Here is a 19,306-nt window from a genome sequence, read left to right as displayed (position 1 = left end):
GGAAAGAGTTCCACAGATGGGATATAAATACCACTCAGATATTCTCCACAGGGACCCAGGTCAAGAAGCGAACTCCATACAAGAAATATGCACTATACCAGAAATAAACTGCTGCAGTGAGGTTAGTGCAGTTTATTATGTTGTCCTGTTAGTTTAATGTAATCTGGCATTTATGTTCTGCTGAATCCATGAGGGTGCAAAGTGGCTTACAAAAACAGTAAAAAAAAAAAACAACAACACAAAATTAACTGGGAAGGTACAAATAAATCAGTAAATCCAAATTAAGATTAACAACATAAATATATTTTAACTGCCAACCAAATAAGCTACATTTTTTTTTAAATCACCTGCTACAACTTTTAGCCACTCTGGAAAACCCCATCAAAACATCTCTGATGGGGAAATTGGGTTATGACCAATAAACCCCAAGTTTTATCCTTCCTTTGCTGTGCTTCAGTGATGTCATCTGGCTGCTGCCATCATAGCCCATTGACATCGTTGTATTGGGAACTTCTCCACCTGCTGCAAAAAATGCCAAGCAGCTGTGGAGGAAGGAGAGGTCATTTTCAGCCACATAGACCCTGGCAGAGCCAGAAGCAGCTGCAGATAGATACAACTGGTCTGACACATGGGGTGTTTTTTCCTTATTTCCTCACCTCTACCAGGCTTGGGTGCCCTTTTACAAAGCAACGGTAAGCCCAAAGCAGGTTTACCGAATGCTAATCTGGAGCTACCGCCAGCCCAACACGGACACTGGTGGTAGTTCTAGGCCCAGCGCATGCCATTTCCCGTGCTGGGGAAAATAGGGCTGTATTTTTTTAGCGTGGCGCTAACCCAGCGGTAATTGGGCAGTGCCACACGCTACCCGGTTACTGCCAGGTTAGCGCGGGAGCCCTTTCTGCCACCTCAATGGTGGTGGTAAGTGCTCCCCCTCGCATGGCCACGCGGTAAGATCAATGTTACTGCATGGCCATGGCTATTTTCAGCCTTTTTCACCCACTGCGGTAAAAAGGGCCGCAGTGCATGGTAAAAACAGCCCCCACTGCTAGCGCAGGGCCTTTTTTGCCACAGCTTTGTAAAAGGACCCCTTGGTGCTCACAGCAGGGTCTCTCGCTGCTGTAGCATGGAAGAGCTGGCCCAAACAATGCTGGAATCAGAGAGCAGAATGAGAGAGTGTGCTGGGCTCAGGGAGGGACAGAAGACTGCTGGGATCAGGCTGAGGAGAGGAAAGAGTGTGCAGGTGTCAGGGAAGGAGAGAGGGTATCCTAGCATCAGGAAAGTAGAACACAAGGCAGAGAACTTTGAAACTGTCAAGCCGGTATTTGGATGCTTCTAGCTATTAAATACATCAGCCTTCCTGATTTCTGTGATTTTTCCTATTTTTATTTGCACTTCAGAAAGAATCTAATGGCTTGATGTCATTTGTCTCCCTCCACAGATATATTAACTTAACAATGCCAAAGCTCATGATTAAGATGTCCTATGACCTTCAAGAAATCCTTAGGGACATCAATCTGTCTACCTTGCTGGGGGAGAATGCAGATTTCAGCAAAATAAGTGATACACATCTTAAAGTTGGAAAGGTAAGGACACTCAACCGCAAGCCACATTTTAAGCTGAAGGCATGCAGCTCAGAGCCTTTCATTGGACTTATAGACAGGAACCTTTACCAATAAAGCCACCTGCCATTAAAAAGTGCACAGACACCAACATAGCCTGTTAAGTGTACATGCTTTTGCTATTTCCAAACTTGACTACTGTAATTCCATCTTTGCCAGTTTGCCTAATTCTCAATTAAAGTGCCTTCACACGCTACATAACTCTGCTGCTCATTTCTTATGTTCAGCTAAATGGTCAGATCATGTCACTAGGCATCAAACAGTAGAGGAAAAAAGAACCTCTCGCAGATGATGTCCAGGGAAGATCTTTATTAACAACAGTCTTCAAAACAATAAAGGGGACTCAAAACGCTGTGTAAAAGGAGAGTCAGTTTGTGCCCAAGCTCTTTGTATATAGAGAGATTGCCAATAGGAGACTTTCAGGCTCATTTTCGAAAGAGTACGCCCATCTTTTGACACAAATCGGAAGATGGGCGTCCTTCTCACAGGGTTGCTCAAATCGGCATAATCAAAAGCCAAATTTGGGCATCCCCAACTCCTTTCTGTCGCGGGGATGGCCAAAGTTCATGGGGGTGTGTCGGAGGCGTAGCAAAGGCAGGACTTGGGCATGCCTAACACATGGGCGTCCTCGACCCATAAAGGAAAAAAAAAGGGTGTTCCTGATGAGCACTTGGACGACTTTACCTGGTCCTGTTTTTCTGATGACCAAGCCACAAAAAGGTACCAGAACAGACCAGACGACCACCTCCCCTTACTCCCCCAGTGGTCACTAACCCCCTCCCACCCTCAAAAACATCTTTAAAAATATTTTTTGCCTTCCTTTATGCCAGCTTCAAATGTCACACTCAGGTTCATCACAGCAGTATGCAGGTCCCTGGAGCAGTTTTAGTGGGTGCAGTGCATTTCAGGCAGGCGGACCCAGGCCCATCCCCCCCACCTGCTACAATTGTGGTGGTAAATGTGAGCCCTGCAAAACAGGGGCGTAGCCAGACGGCAGATTTTGGGTGGGCCTAGGCAAGAAGTGGGTGGGCACCAAATGTTCTCTTCCCCACCCCCACATCAAAAAAAATATCTCAGCTGGTGGGAAAATGCTTCTCTCCAGTCTGCACCTTGGTATTCTGCAGCAGGCATGTGCTGAAAACTGAGCATGCGAAGGTGCCAGTATTGTGGAGAGCAGCATTTTCATTACCATGTGCTACTGTTGGATGGGCATGAGCCCTAAGTGGGTGGGCCCCCGCCCACCCAGGCCCACCTGTGGCTACGCCACTGCTCCAAAACCCACCACTAACCCACTGTACCCACATGTAGGTGCCCCCCTTCACCTGTAAGGGCTATGGTAGTGGTGTACAGTTGTGGGTAGTGGGGTTTGGGGGGGCTAAGCACACAAGGTAAGGGAGCTAGATACCTGGGAGCAATTTCTGAAGTCCACTGCAGTGCCCCCTAGGGTGCCCGGTTGGTGTCCTGGCACGTCAGGGGGACCAGTGCACTACGAGTGCTGGCTTCTCCCACGACCAAAGGGCTTGCATTTGGTCGTTTCTGAGATGGGTGTCCTTGGTTTTCATTATCGCCGAAAATCAGAAATGACTGAGTCTAAGGACGACCTAAATGTCAAGATTTGGGCATCCCCGACCATATTCTCGAAACGAAAGATGGACGTCCATCTTGTTTCAATAATACGGGTTTCCCCGCCACTCCACCGGGACGTTTTGCGAGGATGTCCTCAGCAAAACTTGGGTGTCCCTTTCGATTATGCCCCTCTGTTTCATGACTTGTCTGGGAATATGCTTGACATGATAAATTCCTAAACCCCTCATGCAGGCTGTTAGGGCCGAAACACAAGTCTTGTCGGGTCCCCTTTATTGTTTTTGAAGACTGTGGTTAATAAAGATCTTCCCTGGATACCATCTTCGAGAGGTTCTTCTTTTCTCCTCTACTGTTTGATGCCTAGTGTTTTCTTTCAGTGGAGTTTTTTCTTCTGTTTGTGTTTTGCTGCAAAACAAATCTTTCAAATAAAAATGTTTTTAAAAACTTCCTAAAAGTTTTGTAATCAGTGATCAACCACAAGTCATAAGGAACAGATTTCCAGAGTGCAACTGCTTAGAAGAAAAAGGAGGATTTGAATAGGTGCGAACGCCTCGTCCCCTTAGGATTAGGAGGAGCAAAAGGATTAAGCTGTCTTAATGCCCATGGGCTCGTAGAGGTTATAAATGTAAATAAAGTATACAAATAAGGAGGGGCCAACCCATTCAAAACACAAAATGCACTTACTCCCAGATTCTATATAGCGCGTATTCTACAACACATGTAACTTAATTGACTTAACAAGCCAATCAGCATTGTTAACAGCACTTAACAAGCAATACCAAGTGAAATAAAACTTACTTATCACCACCTTGGAAAACAGACTGTGGAGTACCTCAAGGATCACCACTATCACCTACACTTTTCAACATAATGATGATCCCACTGGCCAAGTCCTTAGCAAAGCAAGGCCTCAAACTGCTCATCTAGGCAGACGATGTCACAATATACATTCCCTTCAGACATGATCTAACAGAAATCAACAACAAAATCAAACTCGGCTTGAACACCATGGACTCATGTGCAAACTCTTTTCAATTGAAATAGAATACTGAAAAAACACACTGCCTCTTCCTCTCATCTCAACACAATATGTACAAACCCACAACCCTAATCACCCCAGAACACACTCTCCCTATCTCAGACAGCCTGAAAATACTTGGCGTTATAATCGACCGCAACCTCACACGCGAGAGTCAAGTGAACTCCACAACAAAGAAAATGTTCCACACAATGTGGACACTTAAACGCGTAAAACCTTTCTTCCCGAGGGAAATATGTCACAACCTAATACAATCAATGGTACTAAGCCATGAAGACTACTGCAACGGAATCTACGCAGGATGCAAAGAACAACTCACTAAGAAACTCCAGACCGCTCCAAACACAGCAGCCAGGCTGATATTTGGCAAATTGCGATTCGAAAGTGCCAAACCCCTCCGAGAAAAACTGCACTGGCTTCCAATCAAAGAACGTATTACCTTCAAAATCTGCATCCTAGTCCACAAAATTATCCACGGTCAAGTCCCAGGATACATGACAGACCTCATAGACCTACTAATCAGACACATAACCAGATCATCTCGAACATACCTAAACCTTCACTACCCAAACTGCAAAGGACTTAAATACAAAGCAACCTACGCATCCAGCTTCTCCTACATAAGCACAAAACTATGGCACACATTGCCAAAAGCTGTGACAACAATCTACGACCACCTTAACTTCAGGAAATCACTAAAAACCAACCTGTTCAAAAAGGCATACCCCACCGACCCGTGTAAAGAGAGTGGGAAGCGGACCAATGACTCCAGGGAAACGGGATATAGGATTTTGAAGTACCATTTTATTCAATGACTCCAATGATGGATTATGGTGACTGGTATAATGTAAAAAAACATTCCCGTTTCCCTGGAGTCATTGGTCCACTTCCCACTCTCTTTACACTGTTATATTTGCGTGGGGGTTAGTGTTCATCCACCTAGGTGGATCACCTTCTCCTTGATACCCCACCGACCCAACATAAATATCTACACTCTGCAATACAGCAAAACCAAAGCTCGTAATGGACACTATATAACCTTTCCTCGCCTCAATCCCCACTATACCTGAAACACATGTATGTTTATTCGACCACAGTATCACCTGTTATTTGTTTCTTTACCGGACCTGGCGTATGCCAGTACGGTACTATGTAAGCCACATTGAGCCTACAAATAGGTGGGAAAATGTGGGATACAAATGTAACAAACAAACAAATAATGAGCTCTATTTGGCAATACTTAGAATTTAGATGCACAACTCCCTAAGCGTATTCTGTTAACGTACTGCGCCTAAATTTTCATGCACGCAGGCAAAAGGGGCGTGGTTATGGGCATGGAAATGGGCATTTTGTGGGTGATCAAAAATATATATGCATTGTTATAGAGTATGGCCCTCATGGATACGCATAGTTTTAGGCACTAGGATATCAACAAAGAGCATTCTATATACTGCGCCTACATCTAGGCGCCGCTTAAAGAATATGCTTAGGCGGAAATGTTTTCCATGTGGATTTTTTAAGCGCCATATATAGAATCTTGCCCTTAATGCATGAATTTGTACAACATGCTAACTGCTAGAACACTGCAAAATCAATTAGGGCCCTGTTTACTAAGGTGCGCTAGCATTTTTAGCGCGTGCTGTGTAGGCGCCCATAGGAATATTGTAGGTGCCTACACAGTTGACGCACGCTAATGGTTAGTGTGTGCTAAAAACACTAATGCACCTCCAGAGTGGCTTAGTAAATAGGGCCCTTAGTGTGCTTGTGCGGTAGCCCATGCTAATTCATGTAAATGGTCCTCAAATTTGGTAATAAACGAGCAGATCAAAGTGACATCCAAAGGATTTTATTAGCGATATCATATATAAGAAAGTTGGCCAACACAGGCCGTGCTTCGCCCACAGAGGGCTGCGTCAGGCGAAACACGGCCTGTGTCGGGCAACTTTCTTATACATGATATCTCTAATAAAATCCTTTGGATATCACTTTGATCTGCTCGTTTATTTTCCACGTTGGATCTTGCAGATTGCTTGCCTTGTTGTTTTTTGGGACCTTCAAATTTGGGTGCCAAAAATATGGGTGCTGAGTGCTATTCTATAAAAGGCAACCCATGTTGGGCGTCGTTTCTAGAGTACTGCGTAGGGCTGGGATCCATGCTCAAAACACCAACTGAAATCTGGTGTCAATCCGCACGCATAAATTAGGCATGATCCTCTGAATTCTATAATATTGTGCACCTCTTAAGTGAATGCCCCTAACCCAACCATGCTCTCTTTTCAGTTATGCACTAAAAGATGCGCACATGAATCTTTATGGAATAGTGCATAGCAAGATGTACCTGCAAATCCAAAGTTGTTGCTGGTTAATTATTGGCACTAATTGACTTGTTACTCAATTAAATTATATATGCAAATTGGGCATGTGCCTAAATGTGCGCATGTCATTTTTTGCACCATATGTAAAATCCAGGGGTAACTGACTAGGCCCCTTAGCATTGTTTTCAGGATATAGAGCACTTTAAAACCATTTAACATATCCTGACAATGTTAAAGTTGCAATGTGGTGGTTAATACACATTGCAATTGCATTGCATTGTTGATAACCTGAAAGCCTGATTGGCTGTAGTGTCCCCAGGGCAGGTTTGGGAACCCTTATACTAAGGTCTATAGTGGTGTTTATGTTTACTTCCTCCCCCTAATCTATCATGTATGGACCACTCCCAACTTAAATAACAACCTATCCACAATTCATAAACCCTATAGACAATCCATCTACAACTCACCAGACCAAAAGAATAACAACCAACTAAAAGGAAAAACAAATACATATGGAAACAACCAACAGAAAGGGAAGAAAGGAAACAACAAAACCAAATACCAAGAAAACAGGCAACTAATAAAAATTAACACATCCACGGCCCGGATCGAACCGTACCATCCAATCCAACTGGGATACACAAACGCCAGGTCAGTGGTAAACAAAACAGAAATTATAACAGACTGGATCACCACAGACAATCTTGACCTCCTATTCATCACTGAAACCTGGATCCATGACCTCAAGGATCCCATAATCCTAGATTTATGCCCACCAGGATACAAAATTACCCACTGGACAAGAAACGGGAAAAGAGGAGGCGGTATAGCCATAATATACAAATCCGAGTTCACTATCATAACCACAGCTGAATCCATTCTATCTCAACTTGAAATTGCATCGGTAAGAATCAATCACCCAAACCTGCAGGAACACCTTAATGCAATCCTACTCTACAGGCCACCAGGTAACTGGCAAGACACTCAAACACACCTCATGGACTTCATCTCGAACACATGTATCTCTACTTTAAACCTTATTATAATAGATGACATTAACCTGCACTTGGAAGATCTTACCTCAACAAGCACCCAAGAATGGAAAGAATTCCTACAATTATTGGATCTTCACGTACCAAATGCACAACCAACACACACCAAAGGACACACACTAGACATTATCACATTTAAATTCGATCCAGACTTAAACCTTATACTAGCAGATACAAAATGGATATCCACACCGTGGTCAGACCACTACAGAGCATATATCTCCCTCCAATGGTGAACGAAAACCACAATCAAAAAACAAGAACGAAAAACCTACACCACGAGAGGAAAAATAGACCCGGTAATATTCTGGCAACAGATCTACTATAACGGATGGACAACAAAGGCAGACACAATCAAATTCCTCCTAGGTTGGGACGATAGATGCAGAACAATATTAGACAACATCGCCCCAACTCAAACTAGAACCTCGCACAGAAAGAACTCAATACTGTGGTTTAACGAAGAACTGAAAAAACTCAAAACACAAGTTAGGAAACTAGATCGTGCATGGAATAAAAAGAAAGACGATCCCACACTTAATGCTTGGAAACAACTCCGACGAAAATATAAATATACCATAAGACAAACCAAAAGACAATACTACAAAACTGAAATTGCACCAAATTACAAGGGGACACACAAACTCTTCCAACTCATGAATAAACTACTAGACACCACACCAGTCACAAACAACAGCAAAGATACACCAGGAGCTGAAAACCTCGCGAAGTACTTCAAAGAGAAAATAGTACAACTGCGACTTAAAATACCTGTCAGCCCCATCGAATACGCTGCACTCCTAGACTGTCTAGACCCAGACCCTGGAGTATACCCAGCAGATCGGATTTGGACTGAATTCAAGATAATATCGGAAGATCTCATCTCCCATACGCTTAAAAGATTCACCAAATGTCATTGCAAACTAGATATATGCCCAAATAACCTTATGAAATTGGCCCCCCAACACTTTATAACAGATCTAACAAAACACGTGAACTTTGTGCTACAAAATGGACTCTTCCCAAAGGAGAAAGGAAACATTCTACTTGCCCCCATACCCAAAGATGCAAAGAAAAATGCGAGTGAATTAACCAACTATAGACCAGTAGCATCCATTCCCTTAATAACCAAAATAACAGAAGGGATGGTAACCAAACAACTCACAGACTATCTTCTCAATACTGCACGACTCCTAGTCAGGATTTCGCTCTAATCACAGTACTGAAACAGTACTAGTTACGTTAATGACTAAATTCAAACAAACGATTGCAACCGGCAAGAATATATTACTTCTACAATTCGACATGTCAAGCGCCTTCGACATGGTTGATCATGGAATCCTACTACACATCCTTGAATACTTTGGTATCGGAGGCAACGTTCTTAATTGATTTAAAGGATTCCTAACCACACGCTCATATCAAGTGACATCAAATTCGATCACATCAGCCACATGGACACCTGAATGTGGAGTTCCACAGGGATCTCCCCTCTCACTGACTATATTCAACCTAATGATTTATTTATTTATTTGCATTTGTATCCCACATTTTCCCACCTATTTGCGGGCTCAGTGTGGCTTACAATACATTATGAATGATGGAAATACAATTTGTTGCAGTACGATTATGGGTTACATTGTGAAGAGTTATGGGAAGACAGAGTAAAGTCAGGATATCATTTGGGAATAGAACATCATTTAGGAAAGAACAATGGAATATAACAGTGGGGAATAGAGAGGGCGATAAAATAGTATCAAGGGAACATAAAGGTCTAATCAATTTTATCTGTGGGTAGAGTTTTAAGAGTGGTGAAGATACGGGGGAAGAGAATTCAGAAGAGAGTGTATTCAGAAGAGAGTGTATTGATGCGTATTGACACCCTTGGCTAAACTACTATCAAACCAAAACCTCAACCCATACATTTACGCTGATGATGTAGCGATCTACATCCCATTCAAACAAGACCTAAAATAAATTTCCAATGACATCAACCAAAGTCTACATATCATGCACTCCTGGGCAGATGCCTTTCAGCTAAAACTCAATGCAGAAAAAACCCAATGCCTAATACCTTTCAACACAACAGGAGCAAATTCACCACTATCAACACACCAAAACTAAATCTACCAATTTCGGAAACCCTGAAAATTCTTGGAGTTACCATTGATCGGCACCTAATACTTGAGAATCACGTGAAAAACATAACCAAAAAGATGTTCCACTCAATGTGGAAATTAAAAAGAGTAAGACCATTCTTCCCTAGGACCGTCTTCCGGAATCTGGTACAATCATTAGTACTCAGTCTTCTGGACTACTGCAACTCACTCTATGCTGGCTGCAAAGTGCAAATTCTCAAAAAAACTCCAAACAGCCCAGAACACGGCAGCCAGACTAATATTTGGAAAATCAAAATACGAAAGTGCAAAACCCCTAAGAGAGAAACTACACTGGCTCCCACTCAAAGAACGCATCACGTTCAAAGTATGTACCCTAGTACATAAAATCATCCATGGCAATGCCCCAGCCTACATGTCAGACCTCATAGACCTACCACCCAGGAATGCTAAAAAATCATCTCGAACATTCCTTAATCTTCATTTCCCCAACTGTAAAGGTCTAAAATACAAATTAATGCACGCATCAACCTTTTCCTATATGAGCACGCAATTTTGGAACGCATTGCCACGCAACCTAAAAGTGACCTATGAACTGACTAACTTCCGTAAACTACTAAAGCCTCATCTCTTCGACAAGATATACCACAAGATCAAAACATGCGATTCTCCCACATATATCCAGGAATGTTAATAATGCCTTCTGTTATATTACTATCATGTATTCCATTACCTTGCAAACCAAAATCCTTCTGTAACACCAAATATCTATTCTCTTCTCAATTCCATTATACCTGATGTATTGTAAGCCACATTGAGCCTGCAAAGAGGTGGGAAAACGTGGGATACAAATGCAATAAATAAAAATAAAAATTTCAGAATTTAAGGAATCGCCAACCTACAGCAATGCCAGATCTAGGCGATTTACACACTTAACAATAAAGGAAATGAATTCCAATCATGTACCGGAACACCACACATTATAAAACCATTCATTCAACAAAGACAACAAATCAAATGAAATACATGGCCTTTGGCTATCTAAAAGCCTAGCTGATAGAGGCCAAACTGAGGACAATCATTCATGCTAGTTCAGTTGCATGATCTTAAAGACATTTTAAGTTCTGTAAGAGATGGTGCCAGCCACGTAGCACATGAAAATATAGGAAAACATTATAAAAGCGGATTCATCCATTCAGTTCAGTTGAATCATATTTTTGGTCAGTAGGACAACAATAGGGAAGGTTACTTACAATGAAAAGGATGAATTCTATTAAAGGGGCAATATTCACAGCGATTTAACTGGGCAGGAGATGGTCTTGTCAATTGTTATTCACCAGCTCTTAACTGGACAGTGCTGCTGAATATTTCAGATTTCAAGTTTATTAAAAATTCGATGGACTGCCCAAGGGTTAACTTTCTAAGCAGTTTACAATACAATCAATTATAAAAGAAAATATGTAAAAATGAAAAAATGGGGAGATGCATAAAGAAGCAAGAATTCCATTATCAAAAACAGAAAGAAAAGGATATAAAGGGGGGATATACAGAATTGGTGTCATCTAATAACCAAGTTCCATTACCCAAGTGCCAATCAATTTGAGAACCAAACCGTGGCAGATTTCATAAACCAAAATTTCAAAGGATCCCAGAATTGTAAAAACGTTATTAACAAAATTCCAACACAAACCAAGTCTCAACCTCATTTATCTTCTTCAATAAAATACTTTCACAATATATTGATGACCTCAGCCGTGCTCATTGTTAAAATTTAAATATAACAATGTAACCAGCACCCACCTCTTCATCGGTTCACCCGATAACAACTATTGAATTTGTTATTTTTATTGATTTTTTAAAATTTGTTTATATCAAGTATTTTTACTTATCTTTTTATGTCAAACCCAGGGGTTCTGTTGTCCTGACATGCATGTTTCGCTCAGAAGCGAGCTGTCTCAAGGACATTCCCCCCCAAGCTTCTATTAGCGGTGATCCCATACAAAGTACTTTAAAAACTAGTATGAGAATTAAAAAAGTTAATAGATGTGCCAGTGGAACTGATGCTCTTCACACTAGGAGGAGTGGCCTAGTGGTTAGGGTGGTGGACTTTGGTCCTAGGGAACTGAGTTCGATTCCCGGCACAGGCAGCTCCTTGTGACTCTGGGCAAGTCACTTAACCCTCCATTGCCTGCTGCATTGAGCCTGCCATGAGTGGGAAAGCACAGGGTACAAATGTAACAAAAAAACAAAAACATTGGGGGTCACATGGTTATATTTGTATGAACCTGTGATAAATTTTATTGCCATGTTTTGAACTTGTTGAAAGCATCTGATATCTGAAATCCATGTGCCATATAGAAGACTATTACAATAATCGATGTGAGATATAACTACAGAATGTACTAGAATCCTAAGAGCAGAAACAGGGGCCCTTTTACTAAGTTGTGGTAGGTACTTGCGCATGCCTACTGTGTGGTAAAAATCACTGCCGTGGGAATGCGCTGAGGCTTTCTGCTGTAGTGTGCCCATCAGCTCGAGCTAATCCTGTTCTAAAAAGTAATTTTTATTTTGTGGCATGAGAGGCGTGCCTATGGGCAGAGAGGTGTGTCATATGCTAATTGGGTAGCATGGGTACATTACTGCACACTGCCTGATTAGCACAGGGTTAAGCGTGGGAGCCCTTAGTGCCTACAAAATAGGTGGATGTAAGGGCTCCTGTGGTAATGGCCACATGGTAATTCAGAAATTAGCATATGGCCATTAATGGAAAAGATTGAAAAGCATCCATTTTACTGCCGCACTAAAAGTGGCCGTAGCACATGGAAAATCTGTGCACTAAAAGTAGTGCCGACCACTTTTTAGCATGGCTTAGTAAATGGACCCCTTACTAACTATTGCCACTGACTGCCATGGTATTCTCTGGTTAGTTACCCACTGGTGTTGGTTATATAGCAGCTGTGACACAGGATTATTGCCTCTAACATTACCCCTGATGCAACTTCGGCGAAATGGGGAATCCCTGTTGGGTACATGGGGATTTATGGACACACTGGTTGGCTCCCGATACAATAATGAGAGATGAGTATTATTTCACCAATATGTTATGCCTAAACCAGAACGTTGTTTGACATTTGTTTTTTTTTTCCTGTGACTTTACTCCTGCGTTTGTGACTCTGTTTGACACTTTAAGAAGTCATTCATGCATCATGTATAGTGGAGTTTTTTTCTCCTGTGATGGTGAGTCGGGACCACGCCTTGTAATTGCTGTTGGCAGGGTGGTTCAACTGAGGTTTTTTTCTCCACTTTTTGTAAGTGCTTGAATGCTGCTTTGTCATAGAGTCCCAGCGCATGGGATATTGTTAAATTGGTTTTGATTGATTTTCAGATGGTATTCTCTGGTTAGTGCCAGGGTGGTTGGGGGTGGAGCCAGGAGTTATGCCCGCACCAGCAATATTCAGTGCCGATGTCCATATAGTGCAATCCTAACTTTGCCTGGTAGCTATACGGCTGCGGCACTGTATATCGGCTGCAGTCCCATAACTTCTAGGCATTGTTGAATGGTGGTGCCCAGATAAAGCTCAGCATTGAATATCCGGGTTTGATGTAATCATCAACAGTCAACACTTAAACAAACATTGACTGATTTGGGCTCGATATTCAGACCATGGGAGTTAGCTGGGCTGACTCCTTCAGTCGGCGCTGAGCCCAGATATTCAACGCCAGGCATTTCCAGTGACTGGCAGTGAATAGCCGTGCGTTTTTTGAATGGCTTCAACTTAACCGGCTAAGTTGATTTTCAGTGCTGGCAGGCCAAAGATAGGCCGTTATTTCGGTGGCCCAATTTGGCTACCAAACTTAGCTGGCAATGCGCTGAATATGATTGGATAGCCAGTTATATCACACGATATAACCGGTTATCTGCTAAGTGCTAACCGGCAATATTTAGCCGGAGATAACCAGCAATCTGATCGGATAACTAGTTAAGTGACATTTAACCGGCCAGCTGCCGTTCCTGGCCTGTGAAATGGTTTTAAATATCGAGGGGTTATATATTTACAAATGGTACCTTTTACAGGTCTTTATGAATTTACAAAGTCCTCCTTTGTTTCTTACTAAATAGGACACATTGGAATACAGTAACTGACCACACACATTGTGCTTTCATTTTAATGGCCTCCTTGTATTTCCCTTCCAGGTCATAAATCAAATTCATTTTGAGCTTGACGGCAGTGGCTCAGAAATAGAGCAACCACAAAATGCCTCAGAACAGACAGCTGACACTGTACCTCTGGAAATAAAAGTAAAAAAGCCATTCCTTGTGGCTGTTTTTGAGGGAACATCCAAAGCATTGCTATTCTTTGGCAGAGTCATCAATCCTCTAAGTGCTTTTTAAAGAAAGGTGAAGAAATATCAAAAGCCATTTCTGTCTTCAGCCTCATCATCCAAGTCTGAACAATATTACATTGATCTCCTGCATGAAGTCAGACCCTGCGGAGCTGTTGTACTCGCCTTTTAGGAAGAACCACTGTCCAAAGCTGTTTACCCATGTAAATGACACATTCCTAGGTGTAAGAGTGCTCTGCATTTTCTTTTGCTGGAAAAGGTATCCACAGAAGAAGCAGGTGCAAATCTTTGTGGGTAATTTTCTTTGGGTAATTTTGAAAGAGAAAGTGTGCTTGTGATTCTCTCTTTGTGAACCAGTGTAAACTCCCTAGGTTAAAGTACTTTTCACTTGCCTTCACTGTTGTAAAAATTGCCCCATAAGTGTATCAGACCCTCACTGTTAAAATATACTGATACTACAGAATCTCATATTCCTAGGAATGTGAATAATGACACATAGTAAAGGAGTATTAGTGTTGAAAGGTTATTGACCTCATACCCTAATTATTAGGAGCAGATTGTCAAGTAAATAGAAAATATAAAACCTGCGTTTATGTTTAAAAATGAATAAATGTAAACTAAGTAAGAGAAAGCATTTAATTTTTGATTTCCTGTACTTAATAATACTACAGTCCAAGGGTTCTCAACCCAGTCCTCGGGACACTCCCAGCCAGTTAGGTTTTCAAGATACTCACAATGAACATACAGCAGATTGATTTGTATACAGTGGAGGTGGTGCATGCCAGTGGCAAAGCCATAGGGGAGGCCTTGGGACCTGTCCTCCCCCTCCCCTACCACTTTGGTCTCAGGCCCCCTCCACAACTGTAGCACTTGTTGAATAACTGGTGGGGATGCCCAAACTGCCCCCCCCCCATGCTCTCTCAGCAGCTAAAAAGTTGGCAGCATGCTCCCCCCCCCAAAATGGACTGCTGGCTGTCTCCCTGGTGCAATATATCATGACAATCAATCCTGGGATATCACCATCAAAATGTCTCTTATTTTCATTACAGACCTCAGCAGCTCAATAATTTCATAGCCCTAAACTTGACAAGTCATCATTGACATTGGTCTCATTTACTCTTTTAAATATAAATATAAACTTATCTATAAAGAGAATATCTTATATAATAAAACTCACCCTCAACGTTCTGAAGACACTTCCGTCACTTCCTTCAAGACGGGTTCGAAGGGTTCGTGGTGGTGAAGCCACCGAAATCGCCGTCTCGGGGCCCCGCCCTCGTGTCAAACATGATGACGTCAAGGGCGGAGCAATGGTGTCACACACCGAGGGCGGAGCAATGGCGTACGGTGCGTTCAGGAGGTGCGGAGCAATGGCGTCAGAACGACGAAGGGGTCGGTAGGGAGGGAGGGAGAAGGGGGGGGTGTTGGGGAGGAAAACCTTGCTAACGCCCGTTTAATTTGCTCCAGAAACGGGCCTCTTTTACTAGTACTATATAAACTAAAAGACACTTTTAGTTTATATAGTATATACTTTTAGACACTGTAGCAAGTTTCAAAGTATTGAAAAACTCAAAAACACTAAGATGGAGTCAGGAGTCCAGCAGCGAGAGGGGTGCTATCCAGTCTTTTGCATTGAGTGTCACATGTATGATTATCTCCCAGTTGATGAGATGTCATATATGTGTGCCCGATGCAAAGAGCTCCTAGCTCTCAGAGAACGTGTCCGTTCTCTTGAGGCTAGCGTAGCACACTTGGTGGAGCTGAGGGAGACAGAGAGGTACATAGAGGAGACCTACAGGGATGTTGTAGAAAAGTCCTACCTCCAGTCTGGTAGCCCCTATGCTACCTTGGAGGAGGGAGGTCTCTTAGAAGGAGAGCATCACCCTGGTGAAGTAGGAAGTACTCCTGTAGCCAGGACCTGCCCACCAGGGGATGTACTATCCTCTCGCACCGAGGATATGTCTCCAAGTGTTGCCCAGGAGAGACAGGTTAGGATAGCTGTTGTAGTTGGTGATTCGATCATTAGGCATATAGATAGCTGGGTGGCTGGTGGACGTGAGGATCGCCTGGTGGTGACTTGCCTGCCTGGTGCGAAGGTGGCGGACCTCACGCGTCACCTAGATAGGATTTTAGATAGTGCTGGGGAGGAGCCGGCTGTCTTGGTACATTTGGGTACCAATGACATAGAAAAATGTGGGAGAGAGGTTCTGGAAGCCAAATTTAGGCTCTTAGGTACAAAGCTCAAATCCAGATCCTCTAACAATTTCTGAAATGCTACCCGTTCCACGCGCAGGGCCCAAGAGACAGGCAGAGCTCTGGAGTCTCAATGCATGGATGAGATGATGGTGCAGGGAGGAGGGTTTTAGATTTGTTAGGAACTGGGCAACATTCTCGGGAAGGGGAAAGGATGGGCTCCACCTTAACGAAGGTGGGACCAGGTTGCTAGCATCCGCATTTAAAAAGGAGATAGAGCAGCTTTTAAACTAGAAACGGGGGGGAAGGCCAACAGTCACTGAAAAGCGCATGTTTCGGGATAAGGTATCTTTCAAAGATATCACCAAAACAGGGAAGCTAGGGTACCCTGATAGTGCGGTTGCAAAAGAGACCGTAGTAGATCAGGTGTCCTTAAATAAAAATAAAAATCAGTCAAAAGATTGCAAATTAATACTGTCAAGTACTAAGCATGATGTGAATAGGAACAACAAACATAAATGTCTATATGCGAACGCCAGGAGCCTAAGAAATAAGATGGGAGAGTTAGAATATATTGCACTAAATGAAAAATTAGATATAATAGGAATCTCTGAGACCTGGTGGAAGGAGGATAACCAGTGGGACACTGTCATACTGGGGTACAAATTATATCGTAGTGATAGGGTGGATCAAATTGGTGGAGGGGTAGCATTGTATATTAACAAGAGCCTTGAATCAAGTAGATTGAAAATTCTACAGGAAACAAAACACATCTTGGAATCACTGTGGATTGAAACTCCATGTGTAAAGGGGGAAAAGATAGTGATAGGTGTGTACTACCGTCTGCCTGGCTAGGATGAACAGATGGATGCAGAAATGTTAAAGGAAATTAGGGACGCAAACAAACTGGGCAGCAAAATAATAATGGGTGATTTCAATTACCCCAATATTGACTGGGTAAATGTAACATCGGGGCACGCTAGGGAGGTAAAATTCCTTGATGAAATCAAGGACAGCTTTATGGAGCAGCTGGTACAGGAGCCGACGAGAGAAGGAAAAATTCTAGACCTAGTCCTTAGTGGAGCGCATGATCTGGTATGGGAGGTAATGGTGCTGGGGGCCGCCTGATAGCAGTGATCATAATATGATCGGATTTGATATTAGCTTTGAAGTAAGTATACATAAGAAATCAAATATGTTAGCGTTTAACTTTAAAAAAGGACACTATGATAAAATGAGAAGAACAGTGAAAAAAAACTTAGAGGAAGGGCTGCGAGGGTCAAAAATTTATATCAGGCATGGATGCTATTCAAAAACACCATCTTGGAAGCCCAGGCCAAATATATCCCGCGTATTAAAAAAGGAGGACAGAAGACCAAACGACAGCCGACGTGCTTAAAAAGTGAGGAGAAGGACTATTAGACCTAAAAGAAAATTCTTCAGAAAATGGAAGAAGGAACCGACTGAAAAAAAATAAGAAACAGCATAAGGAATGTTAAGTCAAATGCAAAGTGCTGAAAAGGAAGGCTAAGAGAGACTTCAAAAAAAAAGGTTGCGTTGGAGGCAAAAAACACATAGTAAAATTTTTTTTAGGTATATTAAAAGCAGGAAGCTGGCAAAAGAATCAGTTGGACCACTAGATGACTGAGGAGTAAAAGGGCGATCAGGGAAGACAAAGCCGTAGCGGAGAGATTAAATGCATTCTTTGCTTTGGTGTTCACCGAGGAAGATTTGGGTGGGATACCGGTGCCGGAAATGGTATTCGAAGCTGACGAGTCGGAGAAACTTAATGAATTCTCTGTAAACCTAGAAGATGTAATGGGGCAGTTCTACAAACTGAAGAGTAGCAAATCTCCTGGACCGGATGGTATTCATCCCAGAGTACTGATAGAACTGAAAAATGAGCTTGCAGAGCAATTGTTACAAATATGTAATTTATCCTTACAATCGAGCATGGTACCGGAAGATTGGAGGGTGGCCAATGTAACACCGATTTTTTAAAAAGGTTCCAGAGGAGATCCTGGAAATTATAGACTGGTGAGTTGGACGTAGGGGCCGGGCAAACTGGTACAGACTATTATTAAGAACAAAATTACAGAGCATATTCAAAAGAGTGGATTAATGAGACATGGAGGGGCATAATCAAACGGGGCGCCCAGGTTTTCATGAGGGCGTCCTCACAGGACGGCCCCGTATAGGGGTGGGGCAACCCGTATTATCGAAACAAGGTGAAGGCAGTGCACGCAAATCTCTCTCATGAATATTCATTGTGGATATCCTGAAAACCTGACTTGCTGTGGTGCCTCCAGGACCAGTTTTGGGAACCACTGCTCTATAAGAATTACATTTTTAGTCATGAACTTTAGCTGTTTAAAGTGCTAGAAATGGCAACGGCATGATTAGTGTTTTTCCATGGACAGAAGGGGAGTATGAAGTTATTTCCCAGTGCCCACCCCTGCAATCACCATTGTTTTTCTCTCTCGCTCTTGTTATCTGTCTATTCTTTCCCTCCCCTGTTGGTGAGTTTTCCAGATAGGAAACTTTATTAGGAAGACAACATTTATAAATGAATTTCAAAGTAGTATATAAGGAGTAAATTCTATATATGACACTGAAAAAACATGCTTAGCACTATTCCATAAACCTCACCTAAAGTTAGGCACAGTTTATAGAATATGCATAGTGCCTGTCCCTGTCACCAGTGCTTTTTTTGTAGAAAAAAAGGTGCCGGTACTCATTATGGGCGGGGTCACCACATATGACCACCTCTAGTATAGCCACACCCACATTAGCCACACCCCTTATACCAGCCATGGCGCATACAGACATCATTGAAATATTATACTAGTATAGGAGAAAAAAATAACGTGATTTTTTTTCATTATAAATAATTTCTGTAAGCTGTATACCAATGCAAAATAAGACAGCATTTGTAAATTCTCAAATTGACATATTCTAGACACTAAAATGAAAATAAAATGAATTTTTTCTACCTTTGTTGTCTGGTGACTTTGGTTTTTCTATCCATATTGGTCCCAGTCTC

The 19,306-nt window shown here is 42.3% G+C and overlaps 1 protein-coding gene across 2 annotated transcripts in view; it reads left to right on the top strand.

The window, feature by feature from the left end:
• AGT (angiotensinogen) overlaps positions 1–14,998 on the top strand; it is a 46,283-nt gene extending 31,285 nt beyond the window's left edge. For both annotated transcript variants that reach the window (XM_030196436.1, XM_030196437.1), the window contains exons 4-5: positions 1,439–1,583; positions 13,922–14,998. In XM_030196436.1, coding sequence (XP_030052296.1) covers positions 1,439–1,583; positions 13,922–14,119 — 343 coding nt within the window. In that variant the 3' untranslated portion in view covers positions 14,120–14,998. The remainder of the gene's footprint in view (positions 1–1,438; positions 1,584–13,921) is intronic.
• Positions 14,999–19,306: the final 4,308 nt, after the last annotated feature.

The sequence above is a fragment of the Microcaecilia unicolor genome, chromosome 3 (assembly GCF_901765095.1).
Source record: "Microcaecilia unicolor chromosome 3, aMicUni1.1, whole genome shotgun sequence".
NCBI lineage: Eukaryota > Metazoa > Chordata > Amphibia > Gymnophiona > Siphonopidae > Microcaecilia > Microcaecilia unicolor.
Note: the sequence above shows the minus strand (reverse complement) of the source record. Positions and strands in the feature narration are given on the sequence as shown.